Here is a 25529-nt window from a genome sequence, read left to right on the forward strand (position 1 = left end):
TATTTTGCTTAGCCAGTCACCACCTACAAGGTGCCCCAATATAGACTGGTCCTAACACTACAGTCCTTTGTCACAGTGGGCTGAATCATTCCTGCTTTTACTCTTCACAATAGAATGAGACTCCCTGACTTAATATTCACAACTCTATTACACTGTCATGAGCACACCTGAGCTTAGGTGGGGTGCTTTAACCAATGGGAGATGGTCAGTCTCTCTGATTATGTTTTAATAGAAATACAAAATTTGGTTTAGCACACCTTGCAAAAAGTTTATATACACATCTTTGGGAGTGCTGCCAATATGACCCAGTAATTACACAAACAAAAAAAACAAGAAAGACCAGCAACATACAGGGTACGTTGCTGGTTATTAAGGGATTAAATAAGTGTAAAGGTTAACGTTTATGTTCCTTGCCTTCTTTTACTTTACTATTATGATGTGCGTTGCATATTCATTTCTCAAAGACATTGCAGGGCCAGTTTCATTTCTCTGCCCTCACTTCCCAAACTTATCTTGACTGACTGTATGTGAACATATTCATTCAAGAAGAGGTAGAGTATATAGTGGGTGGAGGAGTCTCTTGAGACTTTTAAAGGGGTTTCAACCTATTTTAGCTGTCCTCCAGTACTAAATATGGTTGTATTAGGAGCATGAAGGTATAGGTGTTAATCTGATTTTGGTACTTTTGCTTCTTTTTCAGATCCACTATTGGGCTTCCTTCGCTCAGCAACGTGGAATCCAGGTGGAGTGCAGCCAAGGGGAAATTTTCACTCGTGGAGTACAGAGGCTTATACCACAAGGTTAGAGAAAAAGGAGGAACTTGTCTTTTTTATGTTTTTTGTGAACCTTTAATGTAAAATATTTATTTTTCATTTGTGTATGCGGCCTGTCTCAATGGTAGTGACCCTTATTAAATTAGTGCTTATAAATTTTGTTTAACTTTAATACTGAAACACTGAGTTGGAGGATATGTGTTCCTTACTTGGAGCAACCCCCCCCCCCCCAGATCTGTGAACACATGCCTAGATTTAGTAATCTTGTAGAAAGACTGAAAGAGTTGTGCATTTGTCATTCTTAAATTTCACCATCCTCTCCACACCTGAAAAGAAAAAGACTGCATCTTAAATCAGACAATGCTTTATGTTTTCCACTGAGAAAAAAGTGCTCATGCTGTCTTGCAAGCTTGTTTGAGTATGGCTGAGCACAACTTTATTAAAAATCAAGTAACATTTATCTTCTCTTCTACTCTTTATATTGAAAAAAATCATATAATATATAGCTTTATTAATCTCTCTGGAAACCACAAGCTGGGAAAGAAAATTACTGAAAACTAAGATGGCCATTTTTTAATATGTACCCCTTTAATTTGCTCTTTAGTAGTTGTGTACAGGTATGTTATATATATATATTATGTCCTTTATTGTGTATTTCACATATTCTTTCACTTTCTATTGGTAGCTGGCACAGTTATGCGGCGTCTGATATCTGAATGGAGTGTGCCCCAGATGACAAGTAAGCTAAGCCAGGTGACCGTGCACCTCATGGCGTCCACTTGTGATGAGAATGCAGATCACCAGCTGGACAATTTTGTGCAAAAAACACATCTGCTCAGTCTTTCATCACTGAGCTATGACCGACAAGTAAGTATCAGTGATTGAGAAGAAGATCATTCTTAAAATAGCCTCTCTGCAGAACTCCCTAACCCTGGTAAATAGCTGGCCTCAACTGAGGAGTTATGGTCATATACTACAAAACATTACATTTTGCTAACAAAATGACAGTAGCTTGCTGTATCTACTTTAGTAAGTCTACATTGCCTCCTTTTAATTGGGCAAGTAGTGGGAAGAGTTTAGCTATTACAAAGAACTCAGCAAACTCAGTGTTAATATATCTTCAGAAAATTTTCACACCCAGCTAGTACGTTAATTTATGGCAAGACTACAAAAAAGTCTTGTAAATAGTCTAGTAAAATTATTTTATTAGTATATAAATATGAGAGGTAACGATATATACCCTAGTATTCTAAATCTCAGATAAATAGTTACTTTTCTTCATAAACGGGAAGAGTCCACAGCTGCATTCATTACTGTTGGGAATTCAGAACCTGGCCACCAGGAGGAGCAAAGACACCCCAGCCAAAGGCTTAAATACCCCCTCCCACTTTCCCCATCCCCCTGTCATTCTTGCCTTTCGTCCCAGGAGGTTGGCAGAAAGTGTCAGAAGTGAGGGGGGTTATTGAACAGAGGGGTCTTTAATCATGTTTATGTGATTCTGTCTGCTAATGTGTAGTGACACTAGGCTCATGGCTTTTTCGGAACATAACGGCCTATGGCAAGTGACGCGGCCTTAAGGTTTGGCGCGCTCCTTCATGGACTTCACAGTACACCTTGTGACCAGGCATGGTTATGCTTTTGCTCTCCATATCCGTATTCCTGACTGTGTGGCGATGGAAAAATTCTGTTTCGTTGGTGTCTGGTCCTAGGAGGTGGTGAGTGCCCCAGCCATTGGGGGTGTAAGGTGCTGTTTATATTTTTCTTATTGGTCCATTCTTTCAATATCCCAGTTATGGAGGATTCTGATTTTTTTGGAGATGGATGTCTCTAATTCAGATACTACTTCTTGCAAAGAATATGAAATGGCCCGGGTGATACATGCCCATCAGTTATGTTCCGAATGCTGTTTTAGAGTGCTCCGTTCCTCAAGATCGGGGAATTAGGGGTCCACTGAGCCATTTGCCTCTGGGGATGCTGTTTCTCGTGAGGCGCGTTCCCTACAACCATCCCTTACTACGCATGCAGGTGACCCAAATCCTGCTTATCCTTCTCTGGAAGGTGGCTTGTTTCCTCCAGAGGTTACAGCATGGTTCCTCATCATTCAATAAAAAGGAATTCATTATACAAGAAGCAATAAGATGCTCAGATATGGGTGTTATATATGCCATAGGCAATATTTAGGACAAACCCAACGCATTTTGAGGGACAGAATAAGGGAACACCTCTACAATATTAACAATGGATTTAAAGGACAAACATTTCAGAGACTGTCACAATCAAAGCACCACAGGTCTAAAATATTGGGGTTTAATGAAAGACTGGAGAGGGGGGGATTTTGAAAGAAAACCTCTATGCCATGAAGCTAATCTAATATATAATATGGGCACTTTAACCCCTCATGGCCTAAATGCTGAATTGGACCTTAACCCATTCATACATGAAAAATTAAATATTGTATATTCTCATTATACACATCCTCTCTTAATTCTCACATACTTACTTATCACCAATTAGTTTATTAAAGGGCTTTTTTTTAATGTAATAATTAAACTTAAATAATACCTATTATGAAATTAACATTTGAAGATTCCTATGTACATATTATATATTTTTTAGAATAATATTTCACATTAAGGATTTATATTTACCACTAAACTAACTAATAATTCTATTTTTTATTATGACCATTTTTAACTATATAAATTAAAATCAAATATAGTTTAAACACACTAACTAAAAATCCAAGTTTAGATAACTAAAATTATAGTTCATGTAATAATACACAAGGATAAAATATTTGAATAAATGTATAACTCTAGGGTATTATTTAATATCCAATTCCTAATACACTATCGAAAGGTTACACATTGTTTTGTTTCTCAAAATTCTAAATTAAATTTTTACTTTAAACATAAAGATTTTTTATATTTACGGATCTTTACACCTAGCACTCTAGATTTTTCTCGTAATATTCTTATACTATCTATAATGATCTAACATATATAAACAATATTTTTGTATGATAGAAATCTTTCTTTTTTCTTTTTTCGTCTTTCTTTTTTTTCTTTTACTTATTCTTTTAATCCTCAAATGGATTTCTTTTATAAAAGAAATATTTATTTTTTAAGAATATGTACATTACCCTTTCCATATCCCTTCTAACATACATTAACTATATTTAGATATTTGTAAAATCACTGGAACACTGTTGCTTTAATTGTATAATAACATAAAAGAAGGCTATATCATGTTGTAATGTACAGGGCAAAAAACTTTGGTTATTCATTAGATCAGATTTTCTATACCCAAATACTGAAACAGACTTCTTGAGTGAAAAATTAGTATGTTGTACGCTAGGTAAAACCAAAGGATTATTCTAGTGGTTTCCCTAGAGCTTTAGTGTATGCCAGGTGAAAACAGGGAAGATAAATATAAAAATTATATTAGCTCTCAATAATCACAATGGCGGAAGTCACTGGGTTAAGTTGTACTCAACATAACATAACATACTGACTGACAATGGTAGTAACAAACTTAAGGATTGAAATCCGTTATACTAATGCAGCTTACAGTTCTTAATATATATGCAATGCTCTTACGGTAACCTTCGGCATAGGTGATGAATGGTGCAGCACTCACTGTTAACGTAGTTGCGATCAGGAGAGGTTTGGAAACCGGAGCAGTCAGTATCTTGGCAGCGGAGTTACAGACAGGCAGGGAGAGATGCACACGGCGGTGTCTGATGATGTGGGCGGTAGCATGTACCGCAGAGAATCAGCTGTTCCACACAGCGCGGCAGCAGTTCCTGGCTGAGCTGAATCTGAACAGGAGACAATTAGGAATGGCGAAATACTAGTTGAGGTAACTAGAACCAAGGTAGGAGTAAAACTCAGGATTGGCAGGTGACCAGAATCTCGAGAGGAAGTTCTGAGAAACTATCTCAATTAACCAGCAATGAGGTTAGGTAGGAGGTGCTATAAATAGGGCAAAGGGCCTTAAAGGGACAGTACATAGGAAAACGTTACCATAACCCTTACACATGTGAAGAAGGAGGCCTGATTTAACGATAATGTAAATTGGAGGCTAAAGACAAGATCACTTTAAGAGGAAGTGCAACCGGTAGATCCGTGGGTAAGACGCTTGTATCCTCTGAATCCTGGCTCCCTTCCGCATTCGGCAGTCACATGTAGTGAATGAGCCAGTTGGAGACTATTTGCTGCGTCAGGATTCAAACTTGCAAACTTAATGCAAGCTTTTGTTATGTCTTCTTTGTAAAGTCGTTTCCCAGTAAAATTTTCTCAGAGCGCTCTGATACTAGTATAGCTGGAAATGATGAAAGGAGTACCACTCTACGCTTTTCAGCCTTTGTATTGGCCTTTATCAGATGATTCCTTTACGGTCCTCTTATATACCCATGTGATATGGTCATTTATTAGTGATACCAGCGTGAATTGTGCTGCCAATGATAGAAGAGCAGACAAGTGGTGAAGTATACCCCAGCTTATCATATTCTATATTATCCTAATTAAAGGAACTGTCTTTCTTTCTCCTTGAAACCTCAGCAACACTGGAGTTCTGAGTTCCCAATTTTTATTGCAAAACACCTCCTCCTCCAAACAAAATCATAAAGACTTTAACTTATATAAAAGTCCACTAAGTCATAAAAAGAGACTTTTTTAAATTCTTGCACTCTTTGTATAAAAGGGACATATAAAATAGTGCTACAAAGAGCAACATTTTAACAAAAAACAGTGTTTTAAAAAAACACACAAAACCTGCAGTATTTCAGCCTCATTCACCCGAGTCTCATCATTGAGGCTTACCTTGTTTATTGCAAGAGTGGGAGGACATGTTTTTGTCCTATGTTTGTTTATTCTCCCTTCTAGGGGGTGACTTGTGTGGCTGTTGACTGTTCTGGGGGCCATTTGCTTCAGCTGGTCCTGACTGGGGTACAGATCCTTCTGTCTTTGAGTCTCTATCAGACACGTGACGCCCGTTGTGCTTGCTGGTCCGGCTGGGGGCGCCGAGTTGGTTTCTCACTACTATATTGTGTGTTTTCCTTGTTTTTCGTTACAAGTTACAGCTAGCATTCTATGAGGACACGATGGTCCTTGGTTTGCCTAGGGGGCATGGGGGATTGTATTCAGTACTCATTGGCTTTTTAATTGAGTCAGCCGGGGCTATGCTGAGATCCGCTGCAACATATCAGTTGGTTCTTGTCTCTGATCCTTCTTGGAAAGTATGGAGATTTTCGGGAAGACCCAGTGTTGTCGGTGGGGGACTGTTTGCCCTTACGGGCAGAATGTGCTTCCTTTTTTGGTGAGGGAGTTTGTCTCTGTTGCAATCAACAGTTGTGTCCCAATGATTCGTCTCTCAGTCCTGGATTTTGATCAGGCATGTCATTGTGTGTCATTGTGGGGCATGTGCGCTGGTTTTTTGTCTGTTCTCTCCCCTTTGGGGGGGTGGTTGGACTAGCCTCAGTAACGGCTGGTTTTTGTTTGGGTATGGGTTTTTCAGGCTTGGTGCCCTCAGAATGGGCCGCCTCTATGAACCCTCCCGTTTTAGCATTGTGTCCTCTACAGCTTGGGTATTGTTTTCTCAAAACTAATGAATGCAGCTGTGGACTCTTTCCGTTTATGAAGAAAAACTTAAATTATGCTTACCTGATAATTTTCTTTTCTTCAGACGGAAAGAGTCCACAGCTCCCCACCCGTATTTTTCTGTGGGGCGTGTTATTTTGTTCTTCTGGCACCTTTTTCACCCGATATTTCTCCTACTGTTCCTTGTCCCCTCGGCAGATTGACTGGGGGATGGGGAAGTGGGAGGGGTATTTAAGCCTTTGGCTGGGGTGTCTTTGCCTCCTCCTGGTGGCCAGGTTCTGAATTCCCAAAAGTAATGAATGCAGCTGTGGACTCTTTCAGTCTGAAGAAAAGAAAATTATCAGGTAAGCATAATTTGTTATTTCTTTTATGTAACTAATGACAATATCCGATGGATTGCTTGGGTTAAGTAAACATTTCTTCTAGTAGGCAGACCTGGAGAGCTGGTGAAGGAAAAAATATATTTAAAAACAAAATACAGGGAAATATCTTCATAGAGGAGGATAAAGAGATGAGAAATGAAGTAGTGATAGAAGCGAAGGGAGAAAACGAGGTTGGAGAGAAATAGATGTGAAGGTTGCAGTACACAGTATAAGAAGGTTGCAGTATTCAGACACTAGACCGTTTGTGCTGGAGACAGATAAGGGAGGGGGCTTAATAGGAGCTGGAGGATATTTGAGAGAGTGAAAGTGAAGGAAAGATATAGAGGTTATGGGAGTGGATGTCACTAAGCAAAGTTAGGCACTTATTGCTAATGTATTTTCTCTATATAGCATTGACCCTTTAACTAATGCTGATGCTCCAGATTCTTGTTAGTCATGATTTCATATTGACATTAATTTGTAGTGGTATTTGCTTCTGTTTGTTTGCATGCATTTTAGAAGTTTATATTTATTCTTATTTCTTTTAAGCCTAATGGAATATAGTGCTTGGGGCATCAAATTAACATTCTGGAAGAAATAGATTATCTGTAGTTACTAGTAGGAATATGGTTTATGTTTATTTTCAGTCTCAATATTTTATCTCACTGTTTGCAATCTAGAATCCATCAATTGCTTTTTTTAGCTAGGAATAGATCACGTTTAAGCTCTGAGTATTCATCTAATAATGCTGTAAGGAAAGTAAATCTTATTAAAATTAGATTGCATTACTGGAGTTTGACCCAAGACATTATTAAAACTTTGAGGTCATATTATTATTGATAATTTAGCAACAATTGACTTTTCTGCAGAGATAGCATTGTATTTAATTTTTTTTTTTAACATCTTATCTTATATATTGTTTTTTCCTTTGTAGGAACTCTCTGCCACTAGTGATGAAATGCCATATACACTCATCGTTTGCATCTAGTGGATCTACCGAGCATCTTGGACCACTCTCAACAGAGACATTGCATTTGGCCTGTATGACGGATACAAAAAGGCAGCTGTGTTGAAGCGCAATCTCTCCACTGAGGCATTAAAGGGACTAAAGATTGATACCCAGGTTCAAGCCAAGAAGTTAAAGCGAGGTTCTATGCGCAGCTTTCCTCCTCCTAAAAAGGTCACCGCACCTGTTGTCACTGGTAGGATTGAGAGGTCACCCTCAGGAGGTAAGAGAAGCTCTTCATGATTAAACTACAGTTTTACAATATACTAATTTGAAATTCTGGATTAATGCTCTAATCAATATTCACTTAAATAGACATGAAAACAATTTTTTTTTTCATGATTTAGGTAGAACATACAATTTTAAAACTACATTTCCAGTTTACTTCTATTATAGATTTGTTTAATTCTCCTGGTATGCTTTGTTGAAGGATCAGCAATGCACTGCTGGTTTCTAACTAAACACATGGGTGAACCAATGACAGTTGGTGTATATATGAGGCCACCAATCAGCAGCTAGAACCTAGGTTTTTCTAGATTTCCCAGATAAACATTTCAGCAAAGGATAACAAGAGAAGGAAGCAAATTAAATAATAGAAGTATATTGGAAAAGTTGTTTAAAATTGTATGTTCTACCTAAATCATGAATGTCTAATTATGACTTTTACTGTCCCTTTAAAAGTAGACAACCTCACATATATGTTCACAATCTATTCACAATCATCCTTTTGTTGGGAAGCATGAAGTCTTATTGAAAAATAAAAGTTATGTGTACAGCTTCTCCAATGACTTAAGTTGCACATTCATAACGTGCTTAAATATTGATTGAATCTGTTTTTTAAATTCGTAAGAATGTGGAAAGCCAAGCCACATTAACAAATAAAATAAGACTATATTGGAATAACAGAGTTCACAATATCTTAATACATTACATACTTCAGGGGTTATATCCATATATCGTTTGTAATATAGTTCTTATTTGCAAATTAGTGAGGCAGAGAGAGTTGTGATGCTAATGTCCTGTAGAATAACGAAAATCAAATATAATAACTAGGCAAAAAGATTTTTTTAAAGTTAATTTTGACATATAATCCTCCCAAATAAAGCACATGGAGTAATAATCGTCAATATGTTTGATCCTTGCATAATGGCATTTGTCCAATTTCTGGTTGAAAGAAACTCTCTCCAAACAGAAGTGTAAGCAAAGAGGGTTTTTCTCCAGTAGTGCGGTGATCACTATTATTCATTATTGCTAATAGATTGATTTGTAATAAACACTTTTTTTGGGGGGAATTTATTAAAAGGAAATACTAGTGGGTAAATGGGTTGGGTATGATAAAACCTCATCCATTTTGGCCTTGATAGCATAACAAAACGATTGAGCTATAGGACAACACCACCAAATATGAAGATCTGTACAATCTCTCCAGCAATTGTACTGAGCACCTGTCTATATCTACCATAGTCTTTCCGATTTGAGGTACCACCGACCATAAGATTTTGACATTAATTTCCGTAATTAACATTGAAGAATTGGATTTAAACATTTTTTTACTTTTATATTTTCTCAGCAAAAGTTCTTTTTGAATGCACATCCCTCCATCAAGCTTGTAAATTAATTCACTAACCATTTTTGTGACAAAAAATAAATGAATGCTGCAATTTTAAATAAATACCTTGGAAGAAACATTTTTTTGTATTACATTTTTTTTCTTTAGATGTCTTGGTCAGCTGCAAAGGAGGAGGGAATACTTTCAGTGTTATTGAAACCATTATGAACCAGCATTTAACTTCAAACCTTTTGTTTTTTGTAAGGTTTTAATATAGCTGGTCTTGAGAAGTAAAAGCATACGGCTAGATTTGGAGTTTTGTCGGTAACGACCCTGAAAAAAACTAACGCCGGCTTTTTTCTGGCCGCACCATAAAAACAACTCTGGTATTGAGAGTCCACATAAAGGCTGCGTTAGGCTCCAAAAAAGGAGCGTAGAGCATTTTTAACGCAGCTTCAACTCTCGATACCAGAGTTGCTTACGCAAGCGGCCAGCCTCAAAAACGTGCCTTGTGCACGATTCCCCCATAGGATACAATGGGCTGTTTGAGCTGAAAAAAAAACCTAACACTCTGCAAAAAAGCGCGTTCAGCTCTTAACGCAGCCCCATTGTTTGCTATGCGGAAACACCTTCCTACGTCTGCACCTAACACTCGTAACATGTACCCCGAGTCTAAGCACCCCTAACCTTACACTTATTAACCCCTAATCTGCCGCCCCCGCTATCGCTGACCCCCTGCATTTTATTTTTAACCCCTAATCTGCCGCTCCGTAAACGCCGCTACTTACATTATACTTATGTACCCCTAATCTGCTGCCCTAACACCCGCCGACCCCTATATTATATTTATTAACCCCTAATCTGCCGCCCACAACGTCGCCCCCACCTGCCCTACACTTATTAACCCCTAATCTGCCGAGCGGACCGCACCGCTACTATAATAAATGTTATTAACCCTAATCCGCCTCACACTAACCCTATAATAAATAGTATTAACCCCTAATCTGCCCTCCCTAACATCGCCGACACCTAACTTCAATTATTAACCCCTAATCTGACGACCGGAGCTCACCGCTATTCTAATAAATGTATTAACCCCTAAAGCTAAGTCTAACCCTAACACTAACACCCCCCCTAAATTAAATATAATTTTAATCTAACGAAATAAATTAACTCTTATTAAATAAATTATTCCTATTTAAAGCTAAATACTTACCTGTAAAATAAAATCCTATATAGCTACAATATAAATTATAATTATATTATAGCTATTTTAGGATTAATATTTATTTTACAGGTAACTTTGTATTTATTTTTAACCAGGTACAATAGCTATTAAATAGTTAAGAACTATTTAATAGCTAAAATAGTTAAAATAATTACAAAATTACCTGTAAAATAAATCCTAACCTAAGTTACAATTAAACCTAACACTACACTATCAATAAATTAATTAAATAAACTGCCTACAATTACCTACAATTAACCTAACACTACACTATCAATAAATTAATTAAATACATTTCCTACAAATAACAACAATTAAATAAACTAGCTAAAGTACAAAAAATAAAAAAGAACTAAGTTACAAAAAATAAAAAAATATTTACAAACATAAGAAAAATATTACAACAATTTTAAACTAATTACACCTACTCTAAGCCCCCTAATAAAATAACAAAGCCCCCCAAAATAAAAAAAATGCCCTACCCTATTCTAAATAACTAAAGTTCAAAGCTCTTTTACCTTACCGACCCTGAACAGGGCCCTTTGCGGGGGCATGCCCCAAAAAGTTTCAGCTCTTTTGCCTGTAAAAAAAACATACAATACCCAAGCCCCCCAACATTACAACCCACCACCCACATACCCCTAATCTAACCCAAACCCCCCTTAAATAAACCTAACACTAAGCCCCTGAAGATCTTCCTACCTTGTCTTCACCTCACCGGGTTCAACGATCTGTCCAGAAGAGCTCCTCCGATGTCCTGATCCAAGCCCAAGCGGGGGGCTGAAGAGGTCCATGATCCGGCTGAAGTCTTCATCCAAGCGGGAGCTGAAGAGGTCCATGATCCGGATGAAGTCTTCATCCAAGCGGGAGCTGAAGAGGTCCATGATCCGGATGAAGTCTTCATCCAAGCGGGAGCTGAAGAGGTCCATGATCCGGATGAAGTCTTCTATCAAACGGCATCTTCAATCTTCTTTCTTCCGGATCCATCTTGCAGACCTCCGACGCGGAACATCCTCTTCTCCCGACGCCTACTAGCCGAATGACGGTTCCTTTAAGGGACGTCATCCAAGATGGCGTCCCTCGAATTCCGATTGGCTGATAGGATTCTATCAGCCAATCGGAATTAAGGTAGGAATATTCTGATTGGCTGATGGAATCAGCCAATCAGAATAAAGTTCATATCCGATTGGCTGGATCCAATCAGCCAATCAGATTGAGCTCGCATTCTCTTGGCTGTTCCGATTGGCTGATAGAATCCTATCAGCCAATCGGAACAGCCAATAGAATGCGAGCTCAATCTGATTGGCTGATTGGATCAGCCAATCGGATTGAACTTTATTCTGATTGGCTGATTCCATCAGCCAATCAGAATATTCCTACCTTAATTCCGATTGGCTGATAGAATCCTATCAGCCAATCGGAATTCGAGGGACGCCATCTTGGATGACGTCCCTTAAAGGAACCGTCATTCGGCTAGTAGGCGTCGGGGAGAAGAGGATGTTCCGCGTCGGAGGTCTGCAAGATGGATCCGAAGAAAGAAGATGAAGATGCCGTTGATAGAAGGACTTCATCCGGATCATGGACCTCTTCAGCTCCCGCTTGGATGAAGACTTCATCCGGATCATGGACCTCTTCAGCTCCCGCTTGGATGAAGACTTCAGCCGGATCATGGACCTCTTCAGCCCCCCTCTTGGGCTTGGATCAGGACATCGGAGGAGCTCTTCTGGACAGATCGTTGAACCCGGTGAGGTGAAGACAAGGTAGGAAGATCTCAGGGGCTTAGTGTTAGGTTTATTTAAGGGGGGTTTGGGTTAGATTAGGGGTATGTGGGTGGTGGGTTGTAATGTTGGGGGGCTTGGGTATTGTATGTTTTTTTTTACAGGCAAAAGAGCTGAACTTCTTGGGGCATGCCCCCGCAAAGGGCCCTGTTCAGGGCTGGTAAGGTAAAAGAGCTTTGAACTTTAGTTATTTAGAATAGGGTAGGGCATTTTTTTTATTTTGGTGGGGCTTTGTTATTTTATTAGGGGGCTTAGAGTAGGTGTAATTAGTTTAAAATTGTTGTAATATTTTTCTTATGTTTGTAAATATTTTTTTATATTTTGTAACTTAGTTCTTTTTATTTTTTGTACTTTAGCTAGTTTATTTTAATTGTTGTTATTTGTAGGAATTGTATTTAATTAATTTATTGATAGTGTAGTGTTAGGTTAATTGTAGGTAATTGTAGGTAGTTTATTTAATTAATTTATTGATAGTTGTAGTGTTAGGTTTAATTGTAACTTAGGTTAGGATTTTATTTTACAGGTAATTTTGTAATTATTTTAACTATTTTAGCTATTAAATAGTTCTTAACTATTTAATAGCTATTGTACCTGGTTTAAAATAAATACAAAGTTACCTGTAAAATAAATATTAATCCTAAAATAGCTATAATATAATTATAATTTATAGTGTAGCTATATTAGGATTTATTTTACAGGTAAGTATTTAGCTTTAAATAGGAATAATTTATTTAATAAGAGTTAATTTATTTCGTTAGATTAAAATTATATTTAATTTAGGGGGGTGTTAGTGTTAGGGTTAGACTTAGCTTTAGGGGTTAATACATTTATTAGAATAGCGGTGAGCTCCGGTCGTCAGATTAGGGGTTAATAATTGAAGTTAGGTGTCGGCGATGTTAGGGAGGGCAGATTAGGGGTTAAGACTATTTATTATAGGGTTAGTGAGGCGGATTAGGGGTTAATAACTTTATTATAGTAGCGGTGCGGTCTGCTCGGCAGATTAGGGGTTAATAAGTGTAGGCAGGTGGGGGCGACGTTGTGGGGGGCAGATTAGGGGTTAATAAATATAATATAGGGGTCGGCGGTGTTAGGGGCAGCAGATTAGGGGTACATAAGGATAACGTAGGTGGCGGCGCTTTGCGGTCGGCAGATTAGGGGTTAATTATTGTAGGTAGCTGGCTGCGACATTGTGGGGGGCAGATTAGGGGTTAATAAATATAATACAGGGGTCGGCGGTGTTAGGGGCAGCAGATTAGGGGTACATAAGGATAACGTAGGTGGCGGTCGGCAGATTATGGGTTAAAAAAATTTATTCGAGTGTCGGCGATGTGGGGGGACCTCGGTTTAGGGGTACATAGGTAGTTTATGGGTGTTAGTGTACTTTAGAGCACAGTAGTTAAGAGCTTTATAAACCGGCGTTAGCCCAGAAAGCTCTTAACTACTGACTTTTTTCCTGCGGCTGGAGTTTTGTCGTTAGATGTCTAACGCTCACTTCAAACACGACTCTAAATACCGGAGTTAGAAAGATCCCATTGAAAAGATAGGATATGCAATTGACGTAAGGGGATCTGCGGTATGGAAAAGTCGCGGCTGAAAAGTGAGCGTTAGACCCTATTTTGAGTGACTCCAAATACCGGCGGTAGCCTAAAACCAGCGTTAGGAGCCTCTAACGCTGGTTTTCACGGCTAACGCCAAACTCCAAATCTAGGCCATAGTTTGCAATAGCATTGAGGACATTAGGTGGTTTTGGTGTATAATTGTGTTTCAGAAATCAGCAGTGTGTGCTGCAAAATAACTCACTGGTAGTAGTTTGCTTTTAAGAACCTTTGCACTCTGAGGCAGTAAGTAATATGAATGTATCATGTAAATGTTTTAAACTGTGTATATATAAATATACATGTTAGAGTTAGTTATAGAATGGAGATTAGGTATGAAGCTATGCAGTATGAAGTCTGTTATCTTTATATGTATGAACCCATAATATACGTTCCAACGACAATCAAATGGATAAAGCCTTGATAACAACAGTTCTTTTACAGGGTGCAATCTGTGCAAAAGAAAAACACAACATACATGCATTATTCATTTAGCTTCTCATGCATGCAGCTTCCAGTTTATATTAAATGTAATTTTAACTGTCTAAAATTGCCAAAATGAATTTCTTTGCATGCTGTATTACACTGCATTTGCCTGTCTTTGTCAATGAGAAATGTAGAGGACTCCCCCTCTTAGCTACAGGGCCTTCAATGGGTCATTTTTATTTTATATATTCAGTAATGAAGCTCACTAACCCACTGTATCCTACAGTAACAGCTCACTGGGCAAATAAACTTTATTGCAGTTGTCCCGCTTAATACCAATATTACCACAATTGGAATGCTTTGGTATTGCTAAATTATGACTCACTAATGATCCTGATATATCAAATACACTGGATCATAAATGTAGATGTGTGTGTAGTGTGATCTCTAGTAATTCCATTGTCCATTGGTCTTTCAGGAGCAGACATGCTGCAGAAGCTCATAGAAGAGACTGATAAGTTTGTAGTATTTACTGAGGAGGAGTCGGGAGTAAGTGAGCAGCTCTGCGGCAAGGCTCCCTGCCAGGACAAAGACATCTACAACCACAACTGGCTAATTGAACTGGTGAACTGTCAGGTAACTGCACTCAGTGATATACATATGAAGACATGGGCTTTTTGGTGGTCTTGCCTTGTATTGACATTTTTAAAGCAGTGTGCTCAAAACCTTGCCCTGAAAGAAACATGGTGGGTAGAAAATAATATGATCTAAGGCGACAATGTATTACATTGTTAAAAAAGACATTTAAAAACAAAAACATTTTTATAATTTTAAAATTAAGCATCAAAATAATATTTAAATGTTTTCCTTTCCCCCATCCAGTATACATGCCCAAGGGATGCTGGTTTACATGTGACATTCCTGTATTAGCAATGTCGTACTGTGGCCGTATTTAACTGCAATGTGTGGAGCTTGCCACAGTGATCCCGCTTTCTTTTTGCTCAGTGCAGTGTTGGCCATATCTGGGTGCGCTGTGGTGTTGCTGTGCTCTGGTGAGGTCTGCAAACAGGGGGCTAAAGTACCCACTTATCAAGATCTTATTTGGGGCATTTTTTATGCTTGGTGTCTCTCATTCCTTTGATTAAGGTGATATTTTAGCTAGGCTTACATCAACCTTTGTTAAAGTTTTTCCCCCACATTGTCTAGCATTGGGTGCTAGTATCCTTGTATTGCTGCATATAACATAACCTTTATGAAAGTCTGTTACTATTATTTTATTTAATATTCTATTGATCAAACAGTGGAATGGAGATTATTCAGATGTATCAATTTGTCTGGATTACAAAACCAGACAATCTCTCTTTGATGGTTATCCCACAAGTCTCTGATACAAGGCTCTCTTTTCCTAAGGCCATCTTAGGTGTTTATTACAACAGATGCCAGTCTTTCAGGATGGGGGGTTGTCTGGTATTCTTGTAAAACATATGGAGTTTGGTCCTCTCAGGAGGTGAGGTTACCAATCAATGTGTTAGAACTCATAGAGATTTTCAGGACTCTTCAGAGTTGGCCTCTTCTCAAGCGAGAGATCTGACTGAGGTTTCAGCCAGACAATGTCACCGCAGTGGCATAGATAAATCATCAGAGTGATGAAGAAGGTTTCTTGCATTCTATATTTCAGGAGTCAACATTTGGGAAGTTGACTTTCTCAGTTGTCAGATTTTTAATTCGGGAGAATGATCCCTCAACCAGGAAGTTTTTGATGAAATAGTGGCCACATATAATCGATATGATTGCTTCTCATTTGAATCATAAGCTTCCCAGTTACTGTGCCAGGTCAAGGGCTCCTTAGACAGATCTCACAGATGCTCTAGTATAGCTTGAATCATGCAGGAGAGATCTCAAGTAATCCTCATTGCTCCAGTTTAGCCACGCACGTTCCTGGTAAGCAGTTCTAAATCAGATTTCCAACTCTCCTCCTTGGACTCTTCTATTACGAAGAGAGCTTCTGTCTCTAGGTCCTTTCTTGCATCCAGACCTAAAGGCGCTAGAAGTTTAATGTTTAGTTATACACCTAGAGGTGTTTCTGATCCTTTCGTCAACACTCTTATTCAGGCTAGGAAGCCGGTCTCTAGAAAATACCAAATTATGTTTTCCAGCTGATGACTGCTGGAAATCATAATTTGGTATTTAAAAATTCTAAAGACTGTGTTCATAATGGCAATCGCTTCTGCAAGGCGTGTTTCCGAATTATGATCATTTTCAATCAATGAGCCTTTCATTTCATCGGTATAAGCTAGTTCTCTGAACTGTTCCATAATATTTTTCAAAGGTGGTGTCATATTTTCCCTCCTCAAAGGATATGTTTTACTATCATTTTATTCCGCTAAGAAATTGGGGGATTTAAGCCACGGTGGTAGGTTTTCTTCATTATCATGTTAAAAGAACAAAGGATTTCAGAAAAAAACAGCCTGTTTGTTGTACTCCTGGGCCATTGTAAAGGTATTTACTAACAGAATTACTATTGTCCAGTGCATCACAAAAGTTGACAGCTTAAGTAGCTTCACGTATCAGAGGGGCTCAGGGCACAAACTTCTAGAGCAGTATCTACATCTGGGCATTTCATAATGATGCATCTGTGTCTGATTTATGCCAAGCAGCTGTCTGGAAAACTCCTCACTCTTTTTTTGAATCATTACAAATAAGATACTTTGCAATTTATAGATTTGGCATGAAAATTCTCTCTTCTGTATTGACTGTATAAAGTTTTGTATACTCTTTTTGGATTTATTTCCGTTTCTGATGTGTCTGATCTTTTTTCACCCACCCTATTATATTTGACTGCTTTATACTTTTCTCACCTACTTATTGTTGGCTTAGCTAAGGCAAAGATAATTATAAATTAAAGTAAATGTAAACTCAACAAGCCGTGAAAACGGCATTCTATAGACTTTTAAAAATTAGCATAAGTTGAATTCATTAAATTGTTTAAATTTATGTATTTTCTTAAATTTTTATCTTTTAACTGCACCGCCGATAAGCGATGTTTCAAACAACTAATCATATTTTCCCCCCGGGCCGTGATGTTTATGCAAAGGGGCTGAATGCCCCGGAGGGGGGGTGAACCATGATTAGTTGTTTGAAGAATCGTCATCTGTCAATCAATTAGACAGTATGGCAGGGGGAGAGCTGCGCTTATTGGCGGTGCAGTTGAAAGATAAAAATGTAAGTAAAAACATCAATTTAAACAATGTCATGAATTAAACATGCTAATTTTTAAAAGTCTTTAGAATGCCGTTTTCACGCCTTCTTAAGTTTACATTCACTTTAAACATTAAAAACAGAAATTTCTATATCTTCGCTTATGACTTAGACAATACCAGGTTTCCCACCTTTGTTCTTTTATCCTACGATGGACAAGCTAGGAATGGGGTAGGGAAGGTAGGCTTCCAAGTTATAGGGTGTGTGGTTTGTTTCCTGTCCATGCCTAAACCAGGGAGGTCTCTCACTTGGTAAGTATTGTCTAGGTCAGAGCTTCTTAAAATATTTTCACCTTGGACCCCTTTTTACATTGGAATTTTTTTTACGACCTCTATTGTTATAATCCTGTTGTTATTTTTATTATTTATAAAACGCCAACCCTTAATGTAGCGCTATACAGAGGTACATTGCATTTTTAAGCTACAAATGGTACTAGAGTTACAAGTTGTACATGGGTATGTTACACACGTGGTAAAAACTTCTTTAACAAACAATACAAAAACTCCTTTAAAACGCTTACAGTGAAGGCTTCCACAGAAGTTGAGGATAGCACTACCGTTGAACACAATGAGTAGATGATGCACTTTTTATACAAAGTGAGCTACAGTTTGAAAGGCTCTCAAGTTTACAATCTAAATGAGAAAATTATGTATGATACAGGAGGAGAGGGGAGGGAAATCAGAGACATTGTCTTTGAAGTGGGTTAAAACTTCTTGGAGTTTGGTTTCGAGTATCGTAAGCAGACGGAAGGAGTGGGTAACTGATAAGGCAGAGTTCGAGACGGAGAGATGTTTTTAAAATAGACCAACAAATGTGGAAAATATTTTCACACATTGCTTGATTGAAGAGAAAGTCAGTGATGTTACCTTGCTGGGTTTAGAAAAAGTTTGTCTGTATTTCTTGCTGGGGTGGGAGGTATTCACAAGAAGGAATCCAGCTCTCAAGCAGCTATCTTATTCTGCATTAAGCAGCTAACGAAGCACAGGCCCAGGGTTTATCACACATAGTGACCGAAGATAAATTGTAAAAAAAACAAACAAACTGCTTTAGCAATAAAGAACAGTTTGTATCTAGAATTTTCACTTGAAATCTAGCTACACTAAGCAACAAGCTTCCTCTTTTATGTTTGCATATTAAACTCTAAAGGTGATGAACAACACATTACATAGAAAAAAAAAGTTTATTCCTAAAGTTGTCCCATGCTCAATATTTTTTGCATTCACACTGCTCCTTTAATGTTATTGTATATCATGGATTCACAGCATTCCCCTCTAACTCTGCAGATGGTGCTACGAGGAGCCGAGACAGAAGGCTGTGTGATTGTGTCTGCAGCTAAGGCTCAACTCTTGCAGTGCCAGCATCACCCCTCTTGGTACGGAGACACCCTAAAGCAGAAGACCTCATGGACATGTCAACTTGACAGCATGCAGTACTTTGCCACTACCGAGAGTAGCCCCAGTGATGGAGAGGACAGCCAGCGGTGGCTGGAGGTTGGTCTTGCTTCATATTATATAATTAATATTGATTAATATTTCCTCTAATATTCTTGTGATAAAAGTGTAGTGTTTTTTTCTTTACAAATGGACTCATTTAGTATTATATTAAAGGCAGATAAAATGTTGGTACTTAGTAGCAGTTACCATAATGCATCTTTTTTTATAAAAAAAATATATATACATTTTAACACAAATACTTGCACCACATGCACAGGTCTTGCCAATTTCAGTGCTTACACAGGCACTGATTGTTAAGTACACTAACACAGTGCTAGTGTAGACTTAAAAATAAATAAAAGCTAAACCAATGTGTGTTGTTTTTTTTTTTTTAAAACATATTTTACAGTACAGCCGCAGCATATTATTAATGTTCCATTAAATTAATAATCACTTCTTCATGGAGTTCCAGTACTTCAGGGATATGCCTGTATTTTTTTTCTTAATAATTGAGGTTATGAAAATAGCTAAGGTTAGCCCTGTTTCTGAAAGTAAAGTAAAGTAATGTTATGCAGTCCTAGCTGGCAGCCAAATGGAGCATCTTTCCACCAGTGAGATACAACATTGGATAATATTGACATAGTTTGTTATCTGTAAACATGTGCATTCGGTTATTTAGTTAGTATCCGAATGCGCAAGATTTCATCTTGTGAAAGTGTAACACACTAAGATCTGGATTTGCACTGATCTTAATATGTTACACTTTCACAAGAAAAAATACGTCTCAGAAAAGAGCCGAATGCTGCGAGCAGGCGCCGTCTTCCACATTCAGGTACTAACTAAATACACAAATGTACACGTCTAGTTATCTGTAACATTTTTGCTTTTGCCATTTAGGTAGTAGACCCTACTTTAGTGGCCAGAAATGAGCAATCTGATTATTCTGTTTTCTAAGTGGAACAATCAGCTCTTCTCATTCTGTCCATTATCAGCAGATAAGAATACAGATTTATTTCCATCAATTACCCATTTGCAGATATAGACCCTTGGTTTATTGAATGAAGGTTTTCTAAACTTTAAACCTCAGGTCTTTAAAACGAATTTGTTTCTGTTTCCACAACTACATTAAAACTTCTACATCATAATCACTCGAGGTCCGCATATCTGTTATCTTGGGAACATATTGACTAAATGAGTGGATAAACCTGATATTGTATCTAAAGAGCATTCTAAATTTCCTTCCTCAGGTGAAAAACATTGAGGAGCATCGGCACAGAAACCTGGACTCAGTGCAGGAGCTGATGGAGAGTGGACAGGCTGTTGGTGGGATGGTCAGCACTACTACAGGTCAGACTTATAGCAAGGATTGTTTTGTGAGGTTTTCAGAGTATAAAGAAATCAAATATTTGACAAAGAGTAGAAAGCACAACTGAAATGAATATCCACAAGCCATATCAGAAAGGTGAATTACAGATATCCAAAATTATAGCTTCATGGGATGCTTTGATAAAACATCTGTGTCTTTCTGTAGACTTAAGTCAGCCAGCAGAGGTCCAGCAGAACCAGCAGATGCAGAGGATTATCTCACGTTGCAACTGCCATATGTATTACATCAGCTACAGCCATGACATAGACCCAGAGTTAGCTTTGCAGATCAAGCCACCCTCCACACCTCTGCACCCAGAAAAGGAAGATTTGCTTAAAGGACAAGAAGGTATGTGAGCAGAATGTAGTTTGAAGATAAAGAGTTTAAACATTACAAGATGCTTTCACAGCTTTGTTTCTGGTCTGTTTGCAGCTGCAGCTGACACTTTTACCTTAAAACACCAGCACCTCGAGATATCCACCAACCCTGCACAGTATGCCATGATTCTGGACATAGTCAACAACTTGCTCCTACATGTGGAACCCAAGCGCAAGGTTTGTTTTATTGATTGAGAACTCTATAATTGCACAGATGGAAACAAATGAGAGGTTACTAACTTAGTTGTATTAAATGAAGTCTACCAGATATTTAAGACAGAAGCCCAGAGCTTTGCTAGGCTGGTGACTCGCTGTCAAGTAGAAAAGGAGCAGGGCCTTTCGCATGATAGCAAATTGTTAGCACAAACTTAATAAACCTCATGTATTTGCATCTTTCATTGCTTGCAGTTGCCATGAACTGATGTGCACTACGTACTTTTATAAAAAAAAATCAAGTAAACATGTTGCATGCTTAGGAATAATCAATGTCAATAAATGGCCACTTGATGCAGGCAGTCACTCCTCTTGTAAATAAAAATGTATGTTCATTCAATTAAATATATACTCCAATATATTGGTAGCCATTGCAAACCACAATTAGACTAAATTAACTATAAATACAATTGCCGCTAAATTATAAAGTACAGAATTCGACACTTATGGCTCTCCCGGTAGTCGGAAAAAGAGACTCCTTTCTCTGTCAATTTTCCATGGCTTAATCTGCTGTTTTTTAGCAAGCTCTCGCGGGACTCTTCTAACCCTCTTTCAGGTAACCGTTTACCTCCATGACGCTTCCTAAAGTTTCTTTTGGTCCTCAAAGACACACCCAGACATTATGCCCTCTTGTTATTGAATGGAAATTCAACATATGCTGGAGCCTCCCTCGGGGTGTACTCTTAACTGGCTGTAACTTTCCATCAACATAACAAAATCCAGTACACCCAAAAAAGTGGGTATATAGTATAAAACTTCAATCTTTATTGGAATTTTAATTATAAAACCAAATGAACAGCACAATACAAAGTTGGTAAGGGATGGCAACTAGACCAGCGAACGCATTTTGGTTTACTGCAGTAGTCTTAGCTGAATAACCTAGTTGACATCCAAACTTTATTTAAAACAATATGACATCACCAAACTATCTGCTTACAGTGCAATTTCTTAAGGTGGACTGATTAAACCCCTCCAAGGGTAGAGCTTATCTATGTTCTATAGTACATTACTAGGTTACATTTTACTTATAAAAGGGACACGAAACCCAACATTTCTTTCATGTAATTAGCAAGAGTCCATGAGCTAGTGACGTATGGGATATACATTCCTACCAGGAGGGGCAAAGTTTCCCAAACCTTAAAATGCCTATAAATACACCCCTCACCACACCCACAATTCAGTTTTACAAACTTTGCCTCCCATGGAGGTGGTGAAGTAAGTTTGTGCTAGATTCTACCATTTTGATGTGTTTTCTTCTTCTGAAGCAGTTTTTGGTAGAAAAGTACTTCAGGCAGCTGTTTCTCTTTGATTCTTCTGCTTATAATTTCAGTTTTTTTCATTATAAGATTAAAACTTTTTGATTTGGGTTGTGGATTATTTTTTCAGTGGAATTGGCTGTCTTTATTTTTATCCCTCCCTCTCTAGTGACTCTTGTGTGGAGTTCCACATCTTGAGTATTTGTTATCCCATACGTCACTAGCTCATGGACTCTTGCTAATTACATGAAATAAAACATAATTTATGTAAGAACTTACCTGATAAATTCATTTCTTTCATATTAGCAAGTGTCCATGAGGCCCACCCTTTTTTATGGTGGTTATGATTTTTTTGTATAAAGCACAATTATTCCAATTCCTTATTTTTGATGCTTTCGCTCCTTTCTTATCACCCCACTTCTTGGCTATTCGTTAAACTGAATTGTGGGTGTAGTGAGGGGTGTATTTATAGGCATTTTAAGGTTTGGGAAACTTTGCCCCTCCTGGTAGGAATGTATATCCCATACGTCACTAGCTCATGGACTCTTGCTAATATGAAAGAAATGAATTTATCAGGTAAGTTCTTACATAAATTATGTTTTTTCTTTCATGATTCAGACAGAGAATACAATTTTAAACAAATTTCCAATTTACTTCTATTATCAAATTGTCTTCATTCTGTTGGTATCCTTTGGGGAAGGAGCAGCAATGCATTTACTGAGAGCTAGCTGAAGGATTTGGGTGAGCCAATAACAAGAGGCAAATATGTGCAGGCACCAATCAGCAGCTCCTGAACCTACATAGTTATTCATTTCAACAAAGGATGCCAAGAGAATAAAACAAATCCTCCAATACTATCCAATAGCAAATCTCCAAAAAAGAAAGGTCACTCAGTACCATGGTTATTTCTGTTGGATACCCTTTAACCCCCAACTCATCCTTACTTAATGAGGCATCATTAAAGTATTTTCGTAATGTTATATTTCGCATCAGCTTGTTAACATCTAGAAAAGCTTGAAATAAATTAAACTTTGCTGATGGAACAAAACCCATTCCAACACTGAGTACCTTTATTTCAATATTAGAGAGGGGATCATTTGATTAATTATATTATTTATCTGTATTTTTTGTGAGGTTTCCCTCTTCATAGTGGGTAACGTCCCTGTTTGTTCAACTCCTTTGTTTGGAACCCTTGTCTGTACATATGTTGATCTTTCAAGTAAGGAGGAGTTGTGGGTTTAAGGGGATCAATCAGAAACCAGGGCATATGGCTATTCAAAAGCAATGTTAAGAAAGGTAAAATAAATGGTGGCTTCTTTGATCAGGGAAATCTTTTGATGAGACATACAAGGAGAGTAAAGTGACCTGCACCTAGAAGGGTCGCTTTTGTTAAAGCTTTCATTGACTAATACCACCAAATTTGTGATATTGTGAAAAAGTATTTTCAGGTGCTAGAAGCAGATGAAGGTTTAGTGGATTTGGTCAGTGAAGAATGTCATTGCTCCTATAGGAGAGACTTGACCATTAGTAATATATCCCCCACTCATTTAAAAACTAGGGAATTTAGAAAAAGTTCTTGGTTATCCTATAAGGAAGTTTATAGGATTCACAATTCCACATGCAAGGCTTGTGAATATGTAATAGTGGGGAATGTTTTTTTTAAGTGTAGTTACAAAGTATACCTATCAATACAAAACATGTTTAAATTGTCTGCTTAAAAAATTTATATTTCTCTTGAGATACTATAACCTATATACCAATTAATTAAATTAACCCACACCTCTATTGTATACAATAAAAAATGTTACCAAATAACTTGTGGGAGGTAACATATATTTAAACGTTAATAGTTAGTACAAAATTATCCTCCAAGATAGGAGAGACAAGAGTAAAGATATTTATATGTACTCTGTTAATATTGTTATCTTAAATGTATCAAGTGTTTACACATTTACTAAAAGCCCCAAACCTAGGGATAAAACCCAAAGGGGGCACACAATGATTAGAGGAAGCTAGATTTGTCATTGATCTGCTAAAGAAAGCAGTAAATGCGAGCAGAGGATCAGCGTTTAACAAAACGCAAAAGGTATTTTAAAAAATAATCATCATTATAAATTTTATTGAATTAAAGTTCCCCTATTTTTATGAGTATTATTTGATACTGGGCTTTAATTTGTTAAAGTTTACAATCACTTTAAAATATAATTAAAATCCCAAAAACGAATTGAGTACACAGCCAGTCATGCAGCTCGCCTTTGAGAAATCTCTGACGAAACGCACGTCAGGCGTGAGCCAGAGCTGCATGATGTAAGGTGGTGGGTTGCCTGGAAGTGATTAGTATATATATGTGACCTTTTTTGTCAAAATTATTTTTGCTTTTTTTTTACTGCACTGCTCACCCATAGTCATAAGCCCATTGTATTTCCCCATTTGAAGGTTTCACAAAATCATATTGGTAATTGTGTAGGGAAAGTCTGCTCAGCGGGATGGTTGTACAGTAACATTATAGTACTACCTAAGTGGCCTATGAGTTTATAGCTCTCAATTTTCTCATGGAGCCGCATGACTGGCTGTGTTTCCAATTAGTGTTTGGGCTTTTAATTATGTTCTAATCTATTTAATTTTTATGTACTGTATATATATTAAAAGTTAAGTTTTTATCCCTAGGTTTGGGGCTTGTAGTATATGTGTACAATGTTGATAAATTTAAGACAATAATAATAAGTTGATACTTGCAAATATATTTACTTTTGTCTCTCCTGTTTTTGAGGATAATTTTGTACTAAATTGTCGAGTCACCTGTGCTGTGTATCTTTTGACATGTTTTGAGTGCAAATTACAATATGTGGGTATGACGACAAGATCCTGCATACATAAAGATATATCTAATATCAGGTATGGCACCCCACTTCGCAACTGATGCAACTTTTTGAAATGAGACATCAGAAAAAAGCAGATGGCTTGTAATTGAACAGGTATCAAAGGGTGAATGTGGGAGTAATATTAAGTTGATATTAGCTAAGAGAGAGGTCTTTTGGATTTTTTGCCTGAAAAACAGAATTCCATTACAATTAAAGCCAGAGTATTATTTGATAAACTTCTGGCATAAAAAATTGACAGTTGTATTTTGCATGGACTCTATTGGGTTTATTAATTCATTATTTATTGTATGAAGAATCAATAAAAAAAGTGATATAGCAAAATAGGCATAATGATGAAGTATGTTGTAATAACTGATTAGTAATTAATACTGTGAAAAGTTTTGGCAAGAAGAAAACATAGTGATCATTTATTATCAAAAAGTGAATA

The 25529-nt window shown here is 37.5% G+C and overlaps 1 protein-coding gene across 1 annotated transcript in view; it reads left to right on the forward strand.

Moving 5' to 3' along the window:
* Nucleotides 1-25529, forward strand: part of BLTP2 (bridge-like lipid transfer protein family member 2) — a 258947-nt gene that overhangs the window by 127036 nt on the left and 106382 nt on the right. The window contains 10 exon segments of the mRNA XM_053706196.1: nucleotides 701-800; nucleotides 1459-1640; nucleotides 7670-7697; nucleotides 7700-7731; nucleotides 7733-7964; nucleotides 14796-14953; nucleotides 18859-19065; nucleotides 20256-20355; nucleotides 20540-20722; nucleotides 20807-20928. Of these exon segments, the coding sequence (XP_053562171.1) occupies nucleotides 701-800; nucleotides 1459-1640; nucleotides 7670-7697; nucleotides 7700-7731; nucleotides 7733-7964; nucleotides 14796-14953; nucleotides 18859-19065; nucleotides 20256-20355; nucleotides 20540-20722; nucleotides 20807-20928 (1344 nt within the window).

Source organism: Bombina bombina, chromosome 3, assembly GCF_027579735.1.
Source record: "Bombina bombina isolate aBomBom1 chromosome 3, aBomBom1.pri, whole genome shotgun sequence".
Taxonomy (NCBI): Eukaryota; Metazoa; Chordata; class Amphibia; order Anura; family Bombinatoridae; genus Bombina; species Bombina bombina.